The sequence below is a fragment of the Bufo gargarizans genome, chromosome 2 (genome assembly GCF_014858855.1).
Source record: "Bufo gargarizans isolate SCDJY-AF-19 chromosome 2, ASM1485885v1, whole genome shotgun sequence".
NCBI lineage: Eukaryota > Metazoa > Chordata > Amphibia > Anura > Bufonidae > Bufo > Bufo gargarizans.
The window spans coordinates 51,679,016-51,701,696 of NC_058081.1; the positions used below are offsets into that span (position 1 = coordinate 51,679,016).

At 48.2% G+C, this 22,681-nt stretch overlaps 1 protein-coding gene across 1 annotated transcript; it reads right to left on the bottom strand.

Annotated features, from left to right (window-relative positions):
* Nucleotides 1–1,356: 1,356 nt before the first annotated feature.
* On the bottom strand, nt 1,357–20,076 carry WRAP53 (WD repeat containing antisense to TP53). The gene is made up of 11 exons (XM_044282895.1): nt 19,972–20,076; nt 13,764–14,687; nt 13,369–13,467; nt 12,275–12,383; nt 9,734–9,822; nt 9,546–9,636; nt 9,330–9,462; nt 8,982–9,190; nt 2,169–2,272; nt 1,952–2,086; nt 1,357–1,698 (listed from the first exon to the last, which is right to left on the bottom strand). Exons 2-11 carry the CDS (start codon nt 14,654–14,656, stop codon nt 1,524–1,526), a joined length of 2,037 nt encoding a protein of 678 aa, XP_044138830.1. The 5' UTR covers nt 14,657–14,687; nt 19,972–20,076; the 3' UTR covers nt 1,357–1,523.
* Nucleotides 20,077–22,681: the final 2,605 nt, after the last annotated feature.

Here is a 22,681-nt window from a genome sequence, read left to right on the forward strand (position 1 = left end):
ATGAGCCCTCCCACCTTCAGGGTTTGCTCATGTGGTCAGGGTCAGATTAGGACAGCTGTAGGTTGTGGCCTGCTCCCTTCATTGTTGTCTGGCCTAGTAACAGTTCCCATTATACGTGGGGGGTTTCCCCCACTCCCCACCGTGACAGTATGATATATAAAAGGTGGCCCTCAAGGACTGGGCTGGAACACCTAGGCAAGGAGCAAAGCTCCAACACCAAGCAAGGCTGTAGTACAACTGCACCCAGCAAGCCACAGGTTTATATCAAGCTTGCAGCCACACCCAGGAAACCCCTTAATCCCCACTAGCCAGAAGATCAACCCCTTGCTCACCAAACAGCAGGGAGACACACCTTAAAGGGGAAGTGCACGTGCAAACTATACGTTGCCCCTGGCAACTAGTCTGCACGGAAACCGCGTCATGGTTAAACACCAATATGACCGTGACGTACATAGGAGCAGTATTATAGTAGTTGTATTCTTATACATAGGAGCAGTATTATAGCAGTTATATTCTTGTACATAGGAGGCAGTATTATAGTAGTTATATTCTTGTACATAGGAGCAGTATTATAGTAGTTGTATTCTTGTACATAGGAGCAGTATTATAGTAGTTGTATTCTTGTACATAGGGGGCAGTATTATAGTAGTTGTATTCTTGTACATAGGAGCAGTATTATAGTAGTTATATTCTTGTACATAGGAGGCAGTATTATAGTAGTTATATTCTTGTACATAGGAGGCAGTACTATAGTAGTTATATTCTTGTACATAGGTGGCAGTATTACAGTAGTTATATTCTTTTATCACAGCGCAGAGCGTCACAGCTAGGGAGAAAAAAACAAAAACAAACACCTCACCTTCTCCTTGGCCTTGACTCTCTCTGCTGCGATTGGACCGCGCTACAGCTAGGGAGAAGGAGACGCCCATTGAGAAACAAGGCAGTCTCCTCCTCCCTGTACCGATGCTATTCATCAGCATATCAGGCGGAAAAGTGAACGGGGGCCACAGCAGGGGAACGAAGCGCCGGACAGGCACACTAGTAAGCGATATTACATCCATGAATTATGCCCTACACAACCCCCTACTTATTTCATAATCTCTGGACCCATTAAAGGTCCTCTTTAAGTGCTGGTCTCGTGTTGCCCTCTCGTGGTCATTTGTAGAATACACTAGTTTTACAATGTTATTTTTCTGCATTTTGTGTGTGTGACTACTGCAGTGGTCACTTGCTTCTGCTTAGATGGTAGTCAGGTGATGTGCGAATATAGCACCAGCCCTTGCGTGGGACCATCTCCGCCATACCTTCACCAATTCTCCACTGCACCCCCATTCCATAAGGTGCAACAGGACACAATTGTGCGAGACTCTTTATTGCGTTCAGGCTGTACACAAGGTATAAAATATTTACAGATACCTACAGGGATACATATGTACAAAATATAATACCCAGAAATACAAAAACTGAGGGAATCCCCTGTCCCCCTCTATGTGGCAGCACAATGTCTCTCCGGCTGTGCCCCACTACTTGGCATCACTGCTGCTGCCTCCGCACCACCAGAGCCGCAGCGCGTTCTCTCCAGCTCTGCTGCGTTTCGCTCCTTCTGCTTCCTGATGGGTCTCATCTCCGCTGTCTTCTGACTCCGGAAACTTCCGTTGTCCCGACGTCGTGGCCAGGATGGGTAGAGATGGGTGCAGGCTGAAGGCAGAAATAGGAAGGGGATTACTCATTACAGTTCACTGACAGCAAGCAGAGACCTTGTTAGAAACCTAAACTTGTGAGGCTTCAGCAATCAGCTTTTTTATGTGGACAGCTGTGATAAAAGTAAAAAGAATTGCTGATCTGACCCTGTGAGACGAATAGGTCACATTTCCTGTAATCAGATTTTTCAGGAAAAATTGAATTTAATAAAAAAAAGATTAAAGTCTGCCGGGCCGCAGCTTTCACCCACCTGACGCCGTTGACGCAGTCAGTCTGTGCCTGGAACTGCAGCGCTGGTGACAACACTCCCTCCACCGGCGGAGACGACATGTCCCAGACAGACACCACCCCCTCCGTGTCCCCGCTGACCAGGTACCGGCCCAAGCTGTGAGGACGAGGAGACCAGCACACATGAAACGTATCACAATACCGGAATGAGCAGACGATGGGGCCAAGCCGACACTCACCTGTCCGTGTCAAAGTACACCCTCTGGTTGGTGGTCACACTGCGCCTCAGGGAGGTCAGCACCTGCCCGGGGTGACGGACGTCCCAGCACAAGATCTCTGGGTCCTGCAAGGAGTGTTACACAGATGACACTTAGAGGGGTCCTTACAAATGTCCTACAGAATGTAGTAACCGCGAATGCAACCTACTGCTCTCTGTTATCAGCCATTCCAGGCCGGGGAGAGGATGACTGTAGGACAGGAGAATACAGTCTATTGCTCCCTGTTATCGGCCATTTCAGAGGAGAGGTTGACTGTAGGACAGGAGAATACAGTCTATTGCTTCCTGTTATCTGCCATTTCAGGGGGGAGGATGACTGTAGGACAGGAGAATACAGTCTATTGCTCCCTGTTAGCGGCCATTTCAGAGGATAGGACGACTGTAGGACAGGAGAATACAGTCTATTAGGCTGGGCCAAAGCTTTTTACGGCGGTCCAGTCTAAGCGCTGCACGGGTCCACCATGCAGCACGGAACGGGGGGCTTGAGCCGTGGTCCTGCTCTAACAGCCCGGACTGGCAGGAGTGCCGATCCGGGCTGTTTGACATGCCACGGGCAATAGCTCCTGCCACATGTAAAGTGCTGACAGAGGGAGCGGACTCCCTCTGTCTCCCATTAGCACCCTGCAAATGCGATCACAGGGTGCCGATGTGTATAAAGGCTGGCTGGGGTCTGATATAGGCTCCAAGCCAGCCTTGAGTATTTTCCAGCAGGCTGTGCTTCTCTGGCGCAGCCTGCTGGTCAATGTCAGTACAGAACTGACATTAAAATGCAACGCACTATAGAGATAGATTTTAAAATACAATGCACTATGAAAATGTTGGCTGTTATAGTCCCCTTGTGAGACTATTAAGTGGTTAAAAACAAAAAACATTTATTAAAAGGGGTTATCCCATCTTGGACAATTGGGGCATATCGCTAGGATATGCCCTCCATTGTCTGATTGTCCACCTCTGGGACCCGCACCTACAAGGAGAACGGAGCGGAGAAAGTTGAAAAGGGTGCACTGCGCATGCGCGGCCGCCCTGCATAGAAATGCACTGGCTCGGCTATTTCCGTCGGCCCCATAGAAATGAATGGGAGTGGTGGCCGCGCATGCACGGTGCACTCCCATTCACTTCAATGGGAGAGGTGGGGAGCTGCACCTGGTGGTGGATGGGAAACCCGGGGTCCTCCAGCCACAACTCTCCCTGGGTCTGTTCTCCTTGTAGGTGCGGGTTCCAGAGGTGGGACCCGCACCTATCAGACAATGGGGTCATATCCTAGTGATATGCCCCCATTGTCTAAGATAGGAATACCCCTTTAAATAAAAATAAATAAATAAAAACACTTTTATATGAATTTTTTTTTACAAAAACTGGGGAAAAAAAAAACGGAATAAAAAGAATTAAAGACTTAACCGACCCAAATAACCGACACAAATTACACTCCTTCACCCATTAAGCTTCCCAATAGCCGTTACCTAAAACAGACTTCTACAAACATTTAAGAATCAGACAGACATTCTTTTTCCCAAATCCGGATAAACGACCCAATTTTTCCTAAATCTGCATTTATATTCTTTTCTACTCAAAATCCTATAACGAAAGGTATTTCTAACGTCTACGCTGATATTAGTGAAGAGAAGTTAAAAAATAAATATCTACTACAATGGGAAAGAGACCTAGGAACCACCTCTTCACCCGAAAATTGGAGATCTGCGTCCAACTGGACTGATGAAATATCCAAAAGGAACGCACCAGTGTGAACTCTCACGGAAAACACTCCTGAGATGGCACCTGACAGCGGTAATACTAAACCACATGGAGCCCGGCTACTCTGACCTGCGCTGGAAGAAGTGTGGAGCCCAAGGAACCCATCTCCAAAAACTTTTTGGAAAACGGTATTTGAAAAACTAAACAAGATGCTCCATATAAACATCCAACCATCTCCAGACTTTGCCTCATGTTTTCTACCAAATCAATCTATCCCACAACCTACCAAACCAGTGGGATCCCATATAATACCGGCCGCAAGAAGCCTCATGGCACAGAAATGGAAAAGCCCAGAAAGCCCCACCATCTCAGAAGTACGGCCATCGCTCTCACACGCACACAGCATGGAAACTAAATATGCATCATATTCACTACCTTTAGGAAAAACTAAAAAATACCGGTCTCTATGGAAACCGAACTATCTAAATACCAAACCGATTCTCCCTTAACTATAGAAGATTTCCTAGACGGACGTTAATATTATTTACCTGCTATATTTATTTTATAAAAATATATAATAACCAATTCATTAATACTTAAGATAAATGTATATGTGTGTGTGTATATATTGTATGTATGTACACTACTGTCCTTACAAATATATTATGAGTATCATACATGCATAAATATGATGACAAATTGTGTGTGTGTGTGTAACATGGGGACATACATATACAGTCAGGTCCATAAATATTGGGACATGGACACAATTCTGACATTTCTGGCTCTATACACCACCACAATGGGTTTGAAATGAAACAAACAAGATGTGCTTTACCTGCAGACTGTCAGCTTTACCTGCAGACTGTCAGCTTTACCTGCAGACTGTCAGCTTTACCTGCAGACTGTCAGCTTTACCTGCAGACTGTCAGCTTTAGGGTATTTACATCCAAATCAGGTGAACGGTGCAGGAATTACAGCAGTTTGCATATGTGCCTCCCACTTGTTAAGGGACCAAAAGTAATGGGACAGAATAATAATCATAAATCAAACTTTCTCTTTTTAATACTTGGTTGCAAATCCTTTGCAGTCAATTACAGCCTGAAGTCAGGAACGCATAGACATCACCAGACGCTGGGTCTCATCCCTGGTGATGCTCTGCCAGGCCTCTACTGCAACTGTCTTCAGTCCCTGCTTGTTCTTGGGGCATTTTACCTTCAGTTTTGTCTTCAGCAAGTGAAATGCAGCTCAATCGGATTCAGATCCGGTGATTGACTCGGCCATTGCAGAACATTCCACTTCTTTCCCTTAAAAAACTCTTTGGTTGCTTTTGCAGTATGCTTCGGGTCATTGTCCATCTGCCCTGTGAAGCGCCGTCCAATGAGTTCTGAAGCATTTGGCTGAATATGAGCAGATAATATTGCCCGAAACACTTCAGAATTCATCCTGCTGCTTCTGTCAGCAGTCACATCATCAATAAATACAAGAGAACCAGTTCCATTGGCAGCCATACATGCCCACGCCATGACACTACCACCAGCATGCTTCACTGAAGAGGTGGTATGCTTAGGATCATGAGCAGTTCCTTTCCTTCTCCATACTCTTCTCTTCCCATCGCTCTGGTACAAGTTGATCTTGGTCTCATCTGTCCATAGGATGTTGTTCCAGAACTGTGAAGGCTTTTTTAGATGTCGTTTGGCAAACTCTAATCTGGCCTTCCTGTTTTTGAGGATCACCAATGGTTTACATCTTGTGGTGAACCCTCTGTATTCACTCTGGTGAAGTCTTCTCTTGATTGTTGACTTTGACACACATACACCTACCTCCTGGAGAGTGTTCTTGATCTAGCCAACTGTTGTGAAGGGCGTTTTCTTCACCAGGCAAAGAATTCTTCGGTCATCCACCACAGTTGTTTTCAGTGGCCTTCCGGGTCTTTTGGTGCTGCTGAGCTCACCGGTGCGTTCCTTCTTTTTGAGGATGTTCCAAACTGTTGTTTTGGCCGCGCCTAATGTTTTTGCTATCTCTCTGATGGGCTTGTTGTGTTTTTTCAGCCTAATGATGGCTTCACTGATGGCGACAGCTCTTTGGATCTCATCTTGAGAGTTGACAGCAACAGATTCCAAATGCAGATAGACTGGAAATGACCTCTGGACCTTTTATCTGCTCAATGTAATTGGGATAATGAGGGAATAACACACACCGGCCATGGGACAGCCGAGAAGACAATTGTCCCATTACTTTTGGTCCCTTAACAAGTGGGAGGCACATATGCAAACTGTTGTAATTCCTGCACCGTTCACCTTATTTGGATGTAAATCCCCTCAAATTACAGCTGATATATATATTTAAAAAAAAAAGTAAAATCCAAGGCAGAACTAACCGTACTTAAAGTCTGGCGTGCCGGCAGTACAGACGCAACCAATCGTCAAATAAATAAAAACTGCAGCACTTTCAATGTAGTGAAAAGAAAAAGGTCCTTTATTCGCCCGTGCGACGTTTCAGTCCGCTTACCGCCTTGAGGCTTGATAACGGTCCCAGTAAGCGGACTGAAACGTCGCACGGGTGAATAAAGGACCTTTTTCTTTTCACTACATTGAAAGTGCTGCAGTTTTTCTTTAAAAAAAATAAAAATATCTTCACTTACAAGTTTCGAGTGACAGATGCGCTCTTAGCATGGGATAAATTAAAAGAAATAGGGTCCTGTGCCGTCTTTATTTTTTTTGCGGACCCGTTGACTTCAATGGGTCCATGGTCCACGAGAACAGACATGCGGGTGCAGAAAACACATCGATGATCCGTGCGCTTTCCTCATCTGTATTTCCATTCTGCAAAAAAGGGATAGGATGGCCCATACTTGGCGGCAAAATGCGGACCAAGGACCCATTGAAGTCAATGGGTTCACAAAAAACAAGGATGCAGTATCCCTATTTTGCGGACCACAAATATGGTCGTGTACATTAGGCCTTAGAATCAGGATTGTAGTATATCTGAATAGCATCAGAAACCCTAAACGTGGAAACTTCTGTGGAGCACATTTGGGTAATGAGCCCCAAAGCGACATCGAGCTGCTGCAAATGAAATGTATTGAGAAGGCGCATCCATCGAGAAGAAGAAAACTCCAATCTGTTGCATCTTGATGTTTGGCAGCCGCCACCCAAAAGGGATGAGCTTGAAAACAGACCTCATCTGGATAGATTGTAATGTGCGCTTAGTCCCGTATCCGATCCCTTCTCAGCATGCTTGGGTTTAATCACATACTGTGCTATGAGCAAGTCTCATTTAAAGAGTCTCCGTCACCTGTTTCCAGTATACCATGCTAGACATATAGTGAGGTAGGGCCCCAAACGCTGATCACAGACATGCCTGTATTTCCCTCGCACTGTAAAATCCACGTAAAAAAATAACAGAGCACTCGGAGGCGCGCCTATTGCTTCTGAGCACCGCATCTCCGACGCCCTCCTGCCTGGTAGTGCTGCCCTCTATGTAATAAAAACATCGCCCATTCATTTGATTGACAGCGCTAGACCACTGAGATCTCGCGCGTCCGCACTCCAACTTTTGACGGCGCGTGCGCACTACACTTGCACGGTCGATCTCGGCCAGTCCAATTCCTCAAGTGCGCAAGCCATCCTCCCTGAAGACAAGCTCCTCCGCTCCCTCTGAAGCAGAACGCGCCGGCACTTCTGGGTGCAGGGACGGCGCGTGCGCACTTGAGGAATTGGACTTGCCGAGATCGACAGTGGTCTAGCGCTGTCAATCAAATGACTGGGCAATGTTTTTATTACAAACAGGGCGGCACTAACAGGCAGGAGGGCGTCGGAGATGCGGTGCTCAGAAGCAATAGGTGCGCCTCCGAGTGCTCCGGTTTGCTCATTAGCATATATTTTTTTGTGGATTTTACAGTGCGAGGGAAATACAGGCATGTCTGTGATCAGCGTTTGGGGCCCTACCTCACTATATGTCTAGCATGGTATACTGGAAACAGGTGACGGAGCCTCTTTAAAGGGGTTGTCTCACTTCAGCAAATAGCATTTATCATGTAGACAAAGTTAATACAAGGCACTTACCAATGTATTGTAATTGTCCATATTGCTTCCTTTGCTGGCTGGAGTCATTCTTCCATCACATTATACTCTGCTTGTTTCCATGGTTACGACCACCCTGTAATACAGCATTGGCGGTCGTGCTTGAACACTATAGGAAAAAAAGCACCAGCCTACGTGAGCTCACACAGTCCCGGCCACCAGAGAGGCCAGCACTTTTCCATATAATGTGCAAGCACGACCACCTCTGATGGATTGCAGGGCGGTCGTAACCATGTAAACGAGCCGTGTATAATGTGATGCAAAAATGAATCCAGACAGCAAAGAAGGCAATATGGACAATCACAATACATTAGTAACTTACTATACATAACAAATGCCAGTTGCTGAAGCCAGACAACCCCTTTAAGCTACATGCACACGACCGTATGTGTTTTGCGGTCCGCAAAAAAAAAAACTAAAAACGGGTGCCATCTGTTTGTTTTTTTACGGACCCATTGTAACAACATGACACGTTCTATTTTTTTGCAGGGCTACGGAACGGACAAACTGTCCGCATTTTTTGAGGACACATTGAAATGAATGGGTCCGCATCCTATCCGCCAAAAAACGGAATGGACACGGAAACAAACAACGTTCGTGTGCATGTAGCCTTAATGCGAGCACGTCCACTGCGGGAAATATGCTCCAGGTGGACACTGCTCCTGTGACGAGATTTATAATGCTGTGCGTCTCTGCCCGTCCTTAGCTGTAATCAACTGTACTCACATAATGCCGTCAGTACAAATCCTTACAGCGGAGGTCGGGCAGAGACGCACAGCATTATAAATCTCGTCACAGGAGCAGTGTCCACCTGGAGCACGATTCCCGCAGTGGACGTGCTTGTCTGAAATTAGCTTAAGAGCGCCATCTGTCTCTCGAAACGTGTAAGCAAAGATTTTCTCCCTTTTTTGTGGCCTATTATTTAATAAAGACTTGGATTTTAACAAAGACTGCACAACCTGATCATCTATATATATGTACTTATCTACATCATTTACTTTTCTGCCCCCGGAGAACACGCAGCGCCCGTCCGCAGAGAACAGCAGGTGGGTGACCCCTCCTATGGGGCCGTGCAGGACGGCCAGCGTCACCCCTTCTTCGTAGGAGTAGAGGCCCAGACACCTGGAGTACGAGCCGCAGGCGTATATGTCCTGAGCCGGGCTGAACGCAATGCAGGAGATGATCCCCGGCTGACCCAGCTTCTTCTCTGGAAGACACGTTAGAAAGAAAGACCTGCCGTCATTATACATTATCTTCTTCTGGGAAAGCTGGGTGATGAGCCATAAGGAGTAATGAAGTCTACCGGAAGGGATGCCCCTGGACAGAGGCCAAAAAGGCGCACTTACGGAAAGTGGGGCGACATTCACAGTCTCTTCCAGGCCGAGAAGTGTCAAATACCCGAACCATCTTATCAAACCCGCAAAACAGGCGAGATCCGTCCGGCGAGAAGCACAGCGAGTGAGCGGCCGTCAGCTCATCCTGGGGAAGATAGTCATAAATACAGACTGCGAAAGGTGTACCCCTCCCCCCCCCTGAGGGGTCACTTAGCATGCGGCACTTACCAAATGGTTATAGGGTCGGTAAGAAGCCTTGAGGTCTCCGGTGAAGGCATCCCAAACATGAATGGGGTTGTCTCTGCTGCTGCTGGCGACACTGAGGGAGAGATTAGAGGGTCAGTGTAATAGACGATACATTGTAACAAACCCCCAGCTGAATCAGCAGTGTGAAAAGAGCCTTACAGGACACTTACAAGCAGGAGGCCGGGTCACTGGAGTTCATGAGAGGATGCCAACAATAATCGTAAATGGTGTCTCCCTCCGACATACGGAGAACCGGCCCCTAGAAGACAAGAGCTTGAATCTGTGGGGCCAAAACTGCCATATGACACTGTGCCCCTCCTCCTGCAGGGTGATACATATAGAAAGAGCTATGAGTCTGCTCCTCCTCCTGCAGGGTGATACATATAGAAGGAGCTATGAGTCTGCTCCTCCTCCTGCAGGGTGATACATATAGAAGGGAGCTATGAGTCTGCCCCTCCTCCTGCAGGGTGATACATATAGAAGGAGCTATGAGTCTGCTCCTCCTCCTGCAGGGTGATACATATAGAAGGAGCTATGAGTCTGCTCCTCCTTCTGCAGGGTGATACATATAGAAGGAGCTATGAGTCTGCCCCTCCTCCTGCAGGGTGATACATATAGAAGGAGCTATGAGTCTGCCCCCCTCCTCCTGCAGGGTGATACATATAGAAGGTGCTATGAGTCTGCCCCTCCCCCTGCAGGGTGATACATATAGAAGGAGCTATGAGTCTGCTCCTCCTCCTGCAGGGTGATACATATAGAAGGAGCTATGTGTCTGCCCCTCCCCCTGCAGGGTGATACATATAGAAGGAGCTATGTGTCTGCTCCTCCTCCTGCAGGGTGATACATATAGAAGGAGCTATGAGTCTGCCCCCCTCCTGCAGGGTGATACATATAGAAGGAGCTATGAGTCTGCCCCTCCTCCTGCAGGGTGATACATATAGAAGGAGCTATGAGTCTGCCCCTCCTCCTGCAGGGTGATACATATAGAAGGAGCTATGAGTCTGCCCCTCCTCCTGCAGGTAAGGGCTATGAGTCTGCCCGCCTCCTGCAGTAGAAGGAGCTATGAGTCTGCTCCTCCTCCTGCAGGGTGATACATATAGAAGGAGCTATGAGTCTGCTCCTCCTCCTGCAGGGTGATACATATAGAAGGAGCTATGAGTCTGCTCCTCCTCCTGCAGGGTGATACATATAGAAGGAGCTATGAGTCTGCCCCTCCTCCTGCAGGGTGATACATATAGAAGGAGCTATGAGTCTGCCCCTCCTCCTGCAGGGTGATACTATAGAAGGAGCTATGAGTCTGCCCCTCCTCCTGCAGGGTGATACATATAGAAGGAGCTATGAGTCTGCACCTCCTCCTGCAGGGTGATACATATAGATGGGAGCTATGAGTCTGCTCCTCCTCCTGCAGGGTGATACATATAGATGGAGCTATGAGTCTGCCCCTCCTCCTGCAGGGTGATATATATAGAAGGAGCTATGAGTCTGCCCCTCCTCCTGCAGGGTGATACATATAGAAGGAGCTATGAGTCTGCCCTCCTCCTGCAGGGTGATACATATAGAAGGAGCTATGAGTCTGCTCCTCCTCCTGCAGGGTGATACATATAGAAGGAGCTATGAGTCTGCTCCCTCCTCCTGCAGGGTGATACATATAGAAGGAGCTATGAGTCTGCCCCTCCTCCTGCAGGGTGATACATATAGAAGGAGCTATGAGTCTGCCCCTCCTCCTGCAGGGTGATACATATAGAAGGAGCTATGAGTCTGCCCCTCCTCCTGCAGGGTGATACATATAGAAGGAGCTATGAGTCTGCTCCTCCTCCTGCAGGGTGATACATATAGAAGGAGCTATGAGTCTGCTCCCTCCTCCTGCAGGGTGATACATATAGAAGGAGCTATGAGTCTGCTCCTCCTCCTGCAGGGTGATACATATAGAAGGAGCTATGAGTCTGCCCCTCCTCCTGCAGGGTGATACATATAGAAGGAGCTATGAGTCTGCTCCTCCTCCTGCAGGGTGATACATATAGAAGGAGCTATGAGTCTGCCCCTCCTCCTGCAGGGTGATACATATAGAAGGAGCTATGAGTCTGCTCCTCCTCCTGCAGGGTGATACATATAGAAGGAGCTATGAGTCTGTCCCTCCTCCTGCAGGGTGATACATATAGAAGGAGCTATGAGTCTGCTCCTCCTCCTGCAGGGTGATACATATAGAAGGAGCTATGAGTCTGCCCCTCCTCCTGCAGGGTGATACATATAGAAGGGAGCTATGAGTCTGCTCCTCCTCCTGCAGGGTGATACATATAGAAGGAGCTATGAGTCTGCTCCTCCTCCTGCAGGGTGATACATATAGAAGGAGCTATGAGTCTGCTTCTCCTCCTGCAGGGTGATACATATAGAAGGAGCTATGAGTCTGCTCCTCCCCCTGCAGGGTGATACATATAGAAGGAGCTATGAGTCTGCCCCTCCCCCTGCAGGGTGATACATATAGAAGGAGCTATGAGTCTGCTCCTCCTCCTGCAGGGTGATACATATAGAAGGAGCTATGAGTCTGCCCCTCCCCCTGCAGGGTGATACATATAGAAGGAGCCGTGAGTCTGCCCCTCCTCCTGCAGGGTGATACATATAGAAGGAGCTATGAGTCTGCTCCTCCTCCTGCAGGGTGATACATATAGAAGGAGCTATGAGTCTGCTCCTCCCCCTGCAGGGTGACCTCTTACCATCTCCTGCAGTAGGTCCCATTCAGCAGAGTACAGCTCTGGAGGAAGGTTATAAATGCGCAGGATGTTGTCATCACTGTTGGATAAGATGCAGGATCCGTCCGGGGCCCTGGGGATATGAACAGTGTTTGGTAACTTTAATGAAGAACACAAGGAAATTAAATCTCTGGCTCCACCTACTGGACTACAACTAACCCTAAGTGCAATGACCCTGAGCCCCGGCTCTAGAAGTAACCCTGACAGGACGGGGACTCTCTGTCTTAAAGAGCCACCACTACATTCATCTCTCCTAAGAGATGGGGGTCTCATTAACCCCTTGGAAGACAAAACCAATAGCCCTCAAAACGAGAGCTTCAGCTGTATACTGTGCAGGTAACAGTGGAGCAGACTGTGCGTTAAAGGGGCACTCCACCTCCTGACATGTCACAATGAGCGGTCAGGACAGATGGCTTCCGTCAGTGGAGTTTCACTATAGCTACCGTGCAGACACAGATCTGCAGATCAACAGGATTTGCGTAAAAAGGGGAATTTCCGACAAGAAATTCCCAACTGTTATAAGGGGTGGCCACCGAGCCAACTACACAGCCACAGGGGTGGCCGCCGAGCCAACTACACAGCCACAGGGGTGGCCGCCGAGCCAACTACACAGCCACAGGGGTGGCCGCCGAGCCAACTACACAGCCACAGGGGTGGCCGCCGAGCCAACTACACAGCCACAGGGGTGGCCGCCGAGCCAACTACACAGCCACAGGGGTGGCCGCCGAGCCAACTACACAGCCACAGGGGTGGCCGCCGAGCCAACTACACAGCCACAGGGGTGACCACCAAGACAGCCCCCAATTCAGCATTGACGTGACGATCTGAGGAGGAGCAACCCCGTTCCTCGTCACTTCCGGCAGGCTAACATGGCCGCCTCCTCTTTCAGTCTGGGATCTTCTCTGAAATTAATACTGACACTTTTTTGGTAGAGTTCCCCTTTAAATTCTAAGAGTATGTCTAATCCGACAGTTCACGTCCCCTCTTTCTCCTACACGTTTTCCGCAGTGGGGGCGTCACCCTGTAGATTCGCCCCCAGAGCTGACATCCGCACTCACCACTTGCACCCTTTCAGGAAGTTCTCTGGGACACTGGTGTACTCCGCCCAGGCGCCCGTCAGAGCCCACGGCTGCTGGGAGAAGTCGTACTGCGCTGGACTGGAAGAGAGGACACCGGTCAAAAACATGCCCAGTAAATATCAGAACCTCAAGTCACCCTCTTCTGCTCCTGGGAAAGCTGGGTGACTACCAACACAGCCGGCATACGTCTGGTGGTTACCATCCAGCTTTCCTGGAGTTCTGAAAGGCAAGCACACCTGTGGAGAGAATGTGTAATGGTGTCCATATTCATTGTCACGCAGCTTTCTCAAGTACAAGTGTATGCGGATCCAGGAAAGCTGGGTGACAAACACTATGGTAGGTGGGGAGGGGTTGCTGTGAGATATCTCTGGCACCTGTAGGCATCCTCTGGGGTCTCGGCATCTGGCACAGGATCCGCCTCCTCATGTGACGCCCCCTCAACATCCTCCTGGCACTCAGCGCACACTGGGTCTGTCTGGTCAGGGCAGGTCTTTTTGGCTGGTGGTCCAAGACCCTCGTCCTCCAGGTTAGCCTGGTCGTCCAGCGTTTCATCCACAGCCTGGTGGACATCACTCTCACTGCCCCAATCCTGACCCATCACAAGGTCTTCTCCTGTATGACCCTCCAGATTGTCCTCTGAGGTCCCGGGGTGGTCCTCACTGACTGCTGAAGGGACCACCTCCTGGTCCTCCTTGTAAAGATTGCTTCCTTCCACAGCCATGTCTTCTGTCTGACCTTTCAGAATGTCCTCCGAGGTCCCGGGGTGGTCCTCACTCACTGCTGAAGGGACCACCTCCTGGTCCTCTTTGTAAAGATGGCTTCCTTCCACAGCCATGTCTTCTGTCTGACCTTTCAGAGTGTCCTCTGAGGTCCCGGGGAGGTCCTCACTCACTGCTAAAGGGACCATCTCCTGGTCCTCCTTGTAAAGATGGCTTCCTTCCACAGCCATGTCTTCTGTATGACCTTTCAGAGTGGCTGCCGAGGTCCCAGGGTGGTCCTCACTCACTGCTGAAGGGACCACCTCCTGGTCCTCCTTGTAAAGATGGCTTCCCTCCATAGCCATGTCTTCTCCTGTCTGACCTTTCAGAGTGTCCTCCGATATCCTGTCCTCTGATATCACTACTGATGGGGTGGCCACCACCAGCTGCTGGTCCTCCTTGTAAAGATGGCTTCCCTCCACGGCAGCTTCTCCCGTCAGACCTTCCTCCGTTTCTGCTATCGCCTCCATTTCATTACTAGCCGCACCGATCTTCACGCGTCCCTCCATACTGCCTGTCCCTTGTCCGTGGTCACATCACCTGTCAATCAAGGCCAAGACATGATCAGAGTTCTATAAACCTTAAAGGGGTTGTCTACTTTCTAAAACAAAATCACAGAAATATAGTGGCAAATCTGGGGGAGCTGCTCAAACCCCAAACACTGTAGCGTGTTTTTCATTGGGGGAGCAGCCCCACCGCATGTGGACCGCAGCAAACGACTATCCCCAGCAAAAAATGCGTACAATGGAGGATTCCGGCGCGGTCCACATGCCCCACAGAGGCATCCTACACAAAACGGAGCATTGTGCGGATGAAAATATAATTATATAAATCACGGATATGCCACTGACTATACTAGCTAGTCATACAAGCAGATATTAACCACTTCAACCCCGCTAGCTGAAACCCCCTTAACCACCTCAGCCCCGCTAGCTAAAACCCCCGTAATGACCAGGCCACTTTTTACACTTCTGCACTACACTACTTTCACCGTTTATCGCTCGGTCATACAACTTACCACCCAAATGAATTTTACCTCCTTTTCTTCTCACTAATAGAGCTTTCATTTGGTGGTATTTCATTGCTGCTGACATTTTTACATTTTTTGTTTTTAATCAAAATTTACCGAATTTTTTGGAAGAAAAAAAAAGACATTTTTCACTTTCAGTTGTAAAACATTTCAAATTAAACTACATTTCTATATACCGTATATACTCGAGTATAAGACGAGTTTTTTGGCACATATTTTTGCGCTCAAAAAGGCCCCTCGTCTTATAAAAAAATAAAAATAAAATAAAATAAAAAATATATAAAAATAAAATCGCATTCAAATTTTCGCATAAAAATCCGCATGAACTGATATTTTCCCCAAAATCAAATATTCGCTTTAGTTGGTTTTTGTACTGTTAAAGTTATTGTTGATACCATATTGTTTTTCTTTGAAATAAAAATTCAAAAACCTTTAACCTACTGATGCCTCAATTAATGTAATTTTATTGGTACGGTATCTTTTTATTTTTTAAATTTACCAGTAGCTGCTGCATTTCCCACCCTAGTCTTATACTCGAGTCTATAATTTTTCCCATTTTTTGGGGGTAAAATTAGGGGCCTCGGCTTATATTCGGGTCGGCTTATACTCGAGTATATACGGTACATTTTTCTCTAAATTTATTGTTCTACATGTCTTTGATAAAAAAAAAATGCAATAAGTGTATATTCATTGGTTTGCGCAAAAGTTATAGCGTTTACAAACTATGGTACAAAAATGTGAATTTCTGACTTTCTGAGCACCTGTCATGTTTCCTGAGGTTCTACAATGCCCAGACAGTAGAAAAACCCCACAAATGACCCCATTTCGGAAAGTAGACACCCTAAGGTATTCGCTGATGGGCATAGTGAGTTCATGGAAGTTTTTATTTTTTGTCACAAGTTAGCGGAAAATGAAGATTTTTTTTTTTCTTACAAAGTCTCATATTCCACTAACTTGTGACAAAAAATAAAAAAACTTCCATGAACTCACTATGTCCATCACGAAATACCTTGGGGTACCTTCTTTCCAAAATGGGGTCACTTGTGGGTTATTTATACTGCCCTGGCATTTATACTGGCCTGCGTGAGAAGAAGTCTGGAATCCAAATGCGTAAAAAAATGCCCTGTGAAATCGTAAAGATACTCTTTGGAATTTGGGCCCCTTTGCGCACCGAGGCTGCAAAAAAGTGTCACACATGTGGTATCGCCGTACTCAGGAGAAGTAGGGTAATGTGTTTTGGGGTGTATTTTTAGTTGTCATTTTACAGAGATATTTCTCTCACCCAGCATGGGTATATGTAAAAATACACCCCAAAACACATTGCCCAACTTCTCCTGAGTACGGCGATACCAGATGTGTGACACTTTTTTGCAGCCTAGATGCGCAAAGGGGCCCAAATTCCATTTGGATCCCAGACTTCTTCTCACGCTTTAGGACCCCTAAAATGCCAGGGGAAGTATAAATACCCCACATGTGACCCCATTTTGGAAAGAAGACACCCCAAGGTATTCCGTGAGGGGCATGGCGAGTTCATAGAAGTTTTTTTTTTTTGCCACAAGTTAGCGGAAATTGTTTTTTTTTTTTGTTCTTTCTCACAAAGTCTCCCCTTTTCCGCTAACTTGTGACAAAAAGTTCAATCTTTCATGGACTCACTATGCCCCTCAGGGAATACCTTGGGGTGTCTTCTTTCCAAAATGGAATCACTTGTGGGGTATTTATACTGCCCTGGCATTTTAGGGGCCCTAAAGCGTGAGAAGAAGTCTGGAATAGAAATGTCTAAAAAATTTGACGCATTTGGATTCCGTGAGGGGTATGGTGAGTTCATGTGAGATTTTATTTTTTGTCACAAGTTAGTGGAATATGAGACTTTGTTAGAGAAAAAAATATATAAAAAATTTCCGCTAACTTGTGACAAAAAAAAATTCTTCTATGAACTCGCCATGCCCCTCAAAAGTGATCTTTTTATAGCGCCGCAGCGATTTTACAGTGTTTTTGCAGTGATCAGAAAAAAAAAATATTTCTGTCACTGCGGTGGGGCGGACTGAACGCAAGTGTGCGCACAAGATCAGGCCTGATCGGGCGAACTGCGGACAATAAAAGGCTTTTTCTATATAGTTCTGGCAATGTGCGGATCCGCAAAACACATACGGACGTCTGAATGGAGCCTTAGAGGGGGTGATCAATGACAGGGGGGTGATCAGGGAGTCTAATATGGGGTGATCAGGGGTTAATAAGTGACCGGGGGGGGGGTGTAGTGTAGTGTTTGGTGCTACTTATTACTGAGCTGCCTGTGTCCTCTGGTGGTCGATCCAAGCAAAAGGGACCACCAGAGGACCAGGTAGCAGGTATATTAGACGCTGTTATCAAAACAGCGTCTAATATACCTGTTAGGGGTTAAAAAAATCACATCTACAGCCTGCCAGCGAACGATCGCCGCTGGGCAAGCTGTAGATCCACTCGCTTACCTGCAGTGCCTGTGTGCGTGCGTTCACAGGAAATCTCGCGTCTCGCGAGATGACGCATAGATGCGTGACTCTGCCTGAGACAGCCGCCTCCGGAACGCGATCCTGCGTTAGGCGGTTAAAAGCTGAGACTTTTGCCAATATATTCCTGTGGTGCATGATGGGCGCCGATGTGTTCCTGACAGGAATATATTGGCAAAAGTCTCAGCTTTTAATATCTGCTTGTATGACTAGCTAGTATAGTCAGTGGACATATCCGTTTGGTGCATTGTTTTCTGTGGTTGTCTACTTTCTACATAAATTTCAGTATTAAAATTTTTTAAATATTAGAAACGTGTGTAGAAAGCAGACAACCCGGCTAATCTCTGCATTACAGTTCTGTAACTTTCTAATAGACTTCGCGTTTCAAATCACTCTCACACCCCTGCAATCTATGCTCAGCTCTGCCGCCCGACTAATCCACCTCTCCCCCCCGTTACTCTCCCGTCTCTTCTCTCCCATCCTCTTCTTTCTCCCCCCGTTACTCTCCCGTCTCTCCCCCCTCGTTACTCTCCCGTCTCTTCTCTCTCCCCTCGTTACTCTCCCGTCTCTTCTCTCTCCCCTCGTTACTCTCCTGTCCTCTCCCCCGTTACTCCCCCGTCTCTCATCTCTCCCCCCGTTACTCTCCCCCTTCCCCGTTACTCTCCTCTCTCCCCCGTTACTCTCCGTCTCTCCCCCCGTTACTCTCCCGTCTCTCCCCCCGTTACTCTCCCGTCTCTCCCCCGTTACTCTCCCGTCTCTCCCCCCCGTTACTCTCCCGTCTCTTCCCCCCGTTACTCTCCCGTCTCTTCCCCCCGTTACTCTCCCGTCTCTCCCCCGTTACTCTCCCGTCTCTCCCCCCGTTACTCTCCCGTCTCTTCCTCTCCCCCGTTACTCCCCCGTCTCTCATCTCTCCCCCCGTTACTCTCCCCCCTCTCCCGTTACTCTCCTCTCTCCCCCCGTTACTCTCCCGTCTCTCCCCCCGTTACTCTCCCGTCTCTCCCCCCGTTACTCATCCCGTCTCTCCCCCCGTTACTCTCCGTCTCTCCCCCCGTTACTCTCCCGGTCTCTCCCCCCGTTACTCTCCCGTCGCTCTTTCCTCTCCGTCTTCCACTCTCCCGTCTCTCCTCTCTCCCCCTGTTACTCTCCCCGTCTCTTCCCTCTCCCCCGTTACTCTCCCGTCTCTTCCCTCTCCCCCGTACTCTCCCGTCTCTTCCCTCTCCCCCGTTACTCTCCGTCTCTTCCCTCTCCCCCGTTACTCTCCCGTCTCTTCCCTCTCCCCCGTTACTCTCCCGTCTCTTCCCTCTCCCCCGTTACTCTCCCCTCTCCCCCGTTACTCTCCCGTCTCTTCCCTCTCCCCCCTTACTCTCCTCTCTCCCCCGTTACTCTCCTCTCTCCCCCGTTACTCTCCTCTCTCCCATCTATACTGCTCCTGAGAACTGTGACCATAGCAACCAAAGGACAGCTTTCTTTTCATATAGTGCCCTTAGCAACCAATCACAAGACAGGTTTCACTTTGTGATTGCCCATAGCAACCACAGTACAGCTTTCATTTCATATACTGCCCTTAGCAACCAATCACAGGACAGCTTTGATTTCATATACCTCCCTTGAAAACAGCCGCCTATAGCAACCAATCACAGCCCAGCCTTCATTTGCTATTGTCTGCCCGCAGACTGTTGCCCATAGCAACCAATCACAGCGCAGCTTTCATTTCTTACAGTGCTCTTGGAAAATGAAAGCTGTTCTGTGATTGGCTGCTATGGGCAACTAAGTCGCTTAGTTGCTTTCATACATCTGCCAACTATCCTGACCTAGTACTTGTCACAGCTGAGGGGTTGTTACAGTTGTCTTTGGTCTCCTCGTAGGGATGAGCGAATCGACTTTGGCTGAAACATCCGAAGTCGATTCGCATAAAACTTCGTTTCAATACTGTACAGAGCGAGCGCTCCGGTCAGCATTAGAATGTATTGGCTCTGATGAGCCGAAGGTATTACTTCGCGAAGTCTCGCGAGACTTCACATAATAACGTCAGAAGTTGATTTATACTGTAAAAACCATTTCCCGAACTCGGGTTTGGTACCTTGGAACTGAACCCGAGTTCGGGAAATGTTTCTTTACAGTATAAATCAACTTCTGACGTTATTATGCAAAGTAATACCTTCGGCTCATCGCAGCCAATACATTCTAATGCTGTACGGAGCGCTCGCTCTGTACAGTGTTGAAACGAAGTGCGCCCCTCTCCTACCTGCATTGTAACAAGCCCTCAGCGCACAGGTCTCCGGTCACTGGATGTACGTTTCCATTCACTTACCATTTTCAAAATCTCTGCCTGCTGTCAGTGAATTTGGCAACAACCGTCCAATAGAAACAAGTGTTGTTCCTGCAGCAGTGAATACACGTGAAGGGGCGATGGGCGGGAAAACTACTAGCCAATCAGGGTGAGGTGAAACCGGATGTGACCGAGAACACCGGAAAACATCCAGCGGCCATCTTTGTTTTGGGAATAATGACCATTCTGGATGACTGTGAGGGGAGGGGGGTCCTTTAGAGGAGGAGCTCATCGTTGACAATTAGAAAGTAGATGTATCCAAGCCTGTGATGTGTGATACTGCCCTGTATGTGAGCCTATCGGGTGATACTGTCTTCTGAGTTCAGTCTCCAATCTTATCATAGTGTCACACAGTAGTTATGCCCCCATAGTGCCCTCACACAGTAGTTATGCCCCCTTTAGTGCCCCTCACACAGTAATTATGCCCCCTTAGTGCCCTCACACAGTAATTATGCCCCCCTAGTGCCCTCACACAGTAGTTATGCCCCTTAGTGCCCTCACACAGTAGTTATGCCCCCATAGTGCTCTGACACAGTAGTTATGCCCCATAAAGCTCCAACACAGTAGTTATTGCCCCTTAGTGCCCCCACACAGTAATTATGCCCCCACACAGTAATTATGCCCCCTTAGTGCCCTCTCACAGTAGTTATGTGCCCTTTAGTGCCCCACATAGTAGTTATGCCTCCATAGTGCTCCAACACAGTAGTTATGCCCCCTTAGTGCCTTCACACAGAAATTATGCCCCCTAGTGCCCTCACACAGTAGTTATGCCCTCTTTAGTGCCCCCACACAGTAGTTATGCACCCTTACTGCCCCCACACAGTAGTTATGCCCCCTTTAGTGCCCCAACACAGTAGTTATGACCCCTTAGTGCCCTCACACATGAGTTCTGTCTCCATAGTGCTTCGACACAGTATTTATGCCCCCTAAGTGCCCCCATACAGTAGTTATGACCCCATAGTGCTCCAACACAGTAGTTATGCCCCCTTTACTGCCCTCACACAGAAGTTATGCCCCCTTAGTGCCCCCACACAGTAGTTATGCCCCATAGTGCTCCGACACTGTAGTTATGGCCCTTTAGTGCCCCCAAACAGTAGTTATGCCCCCATAAATCTCTGACACAGTAGTTATTGCCCCCTTAGTGCCCTCACACAGTAGTTATGCCCCCTTAGTGCCCACACACAGTAATTAAGCCCCCTAGTGCCCTCACACAGTACTTATGCCCCTTTAGTGCCCCCACATAGTAGTTATGCCCCCTTAGTGCCCCCACACAATAGTTATGCCCCCAGAGTTTCCCCACATAGTAGTTATGCCCCCATAGTGCTCCGACACTGTAGTTATGCCCCCTTAGTGCCCTTCACAGTAGTTATGTCCCCCTTAGTGCCCTTCACAGTAGTTATGTCCCCATTAGTGCCCCCCACACATTAGTTATGCCCCCATAGTGCTCCGATACATTAGTTATGCCCCCTTAGTGCCCACACACAGTAATTATGCCCCCCTAGTGCCCTCACATAGTAGTTTTGCCCCCTTACTGCCCCCACACAGCTATGCCCCCATAGTGCCCAGACACAGTAGTTATGTCCCCTTAGTGCCTCCACACGGTAGTTACGCCTCATTTCCCCGGTGATTGGAGCTCATCCTTCTCTCCCCAGCAGTAGGCACAAAGCAGTGACATCATCGCGTCTCCTGGACTTAGCAGGACAGTGCAGGCCAGGTGAATGGTGGAGCTGACGGCTCAGGACCAGATGATAAAAAACAAGATGGCTGCACACCATTATACATACAAACAATAGAGCTAAGAAATGGGGGTCATTCTAGATAAAAGTGGTACAATACCGACTATAAATGAGTAATGGAAGCTCTTAGCGCACCTACGTGTCGGGCCCATCTACCAGGCGTCAAGGTGGCTTCCGCAGATTCTGAAGGTTCTAGTCTATATTTTCTTGTAGCCCTCTTTTAGACTGGACATGCCCATCTACCTGGGGCTTCTGAGCAGAGTACGTATGTAGCTGGTTCCTACACTGCCCTGAATATTGGAGGCTTAGGTAAGTCCAAGAGAGGCGGTAAATTAGTGTTAAGGACCCATCTGCAGAAGCCACCTTGACGCCTGGTAGATGGGCCCGACACGTATGTGCGCTAAGAGCTTCCATTACTCATTTATAGTCGGTATTGTACCACTTTTATCTAGAATGACCCCCATTTCTTAGCTCTATTGTTTGTATATATAACGGTGTGCAGCCATTTTCTTTTTATAATCATGTTTGCTTCATGGATATGCACCTGTGATTCTGAAGGTTCTTCATGTAGGCTCAGAACCAGAGACAGCTGAAATGGACACACGCCTCACCCATCCCAGGACCACGTGACACCGAAATCCGTGACGTCCAGGAGGTATGCTATATATCATGTGAGAGGACGCAGGAGAAGATAGAGACCTTTCCATTACGCCCTATGACAGGTCCTGTGAGAGACCATGCTCCATCCAGACAGGAAATAGGAGCGTCCAAGATCAGAAAGGACCCTCCTCTTCCCCATCATCAGTTCCTGTTGCCTGTCCATAGGACAGGAGGAATGGACCTATCCAGGATTGTGGCTGCAGGTCTCCCCCTCTAATTTTCTGCTTACTCCGTGGGTATGGAAGCAAGGGTTTTGGTTGGCGGTAGGCCACGCTGGAAATTATGTGAACACCGAA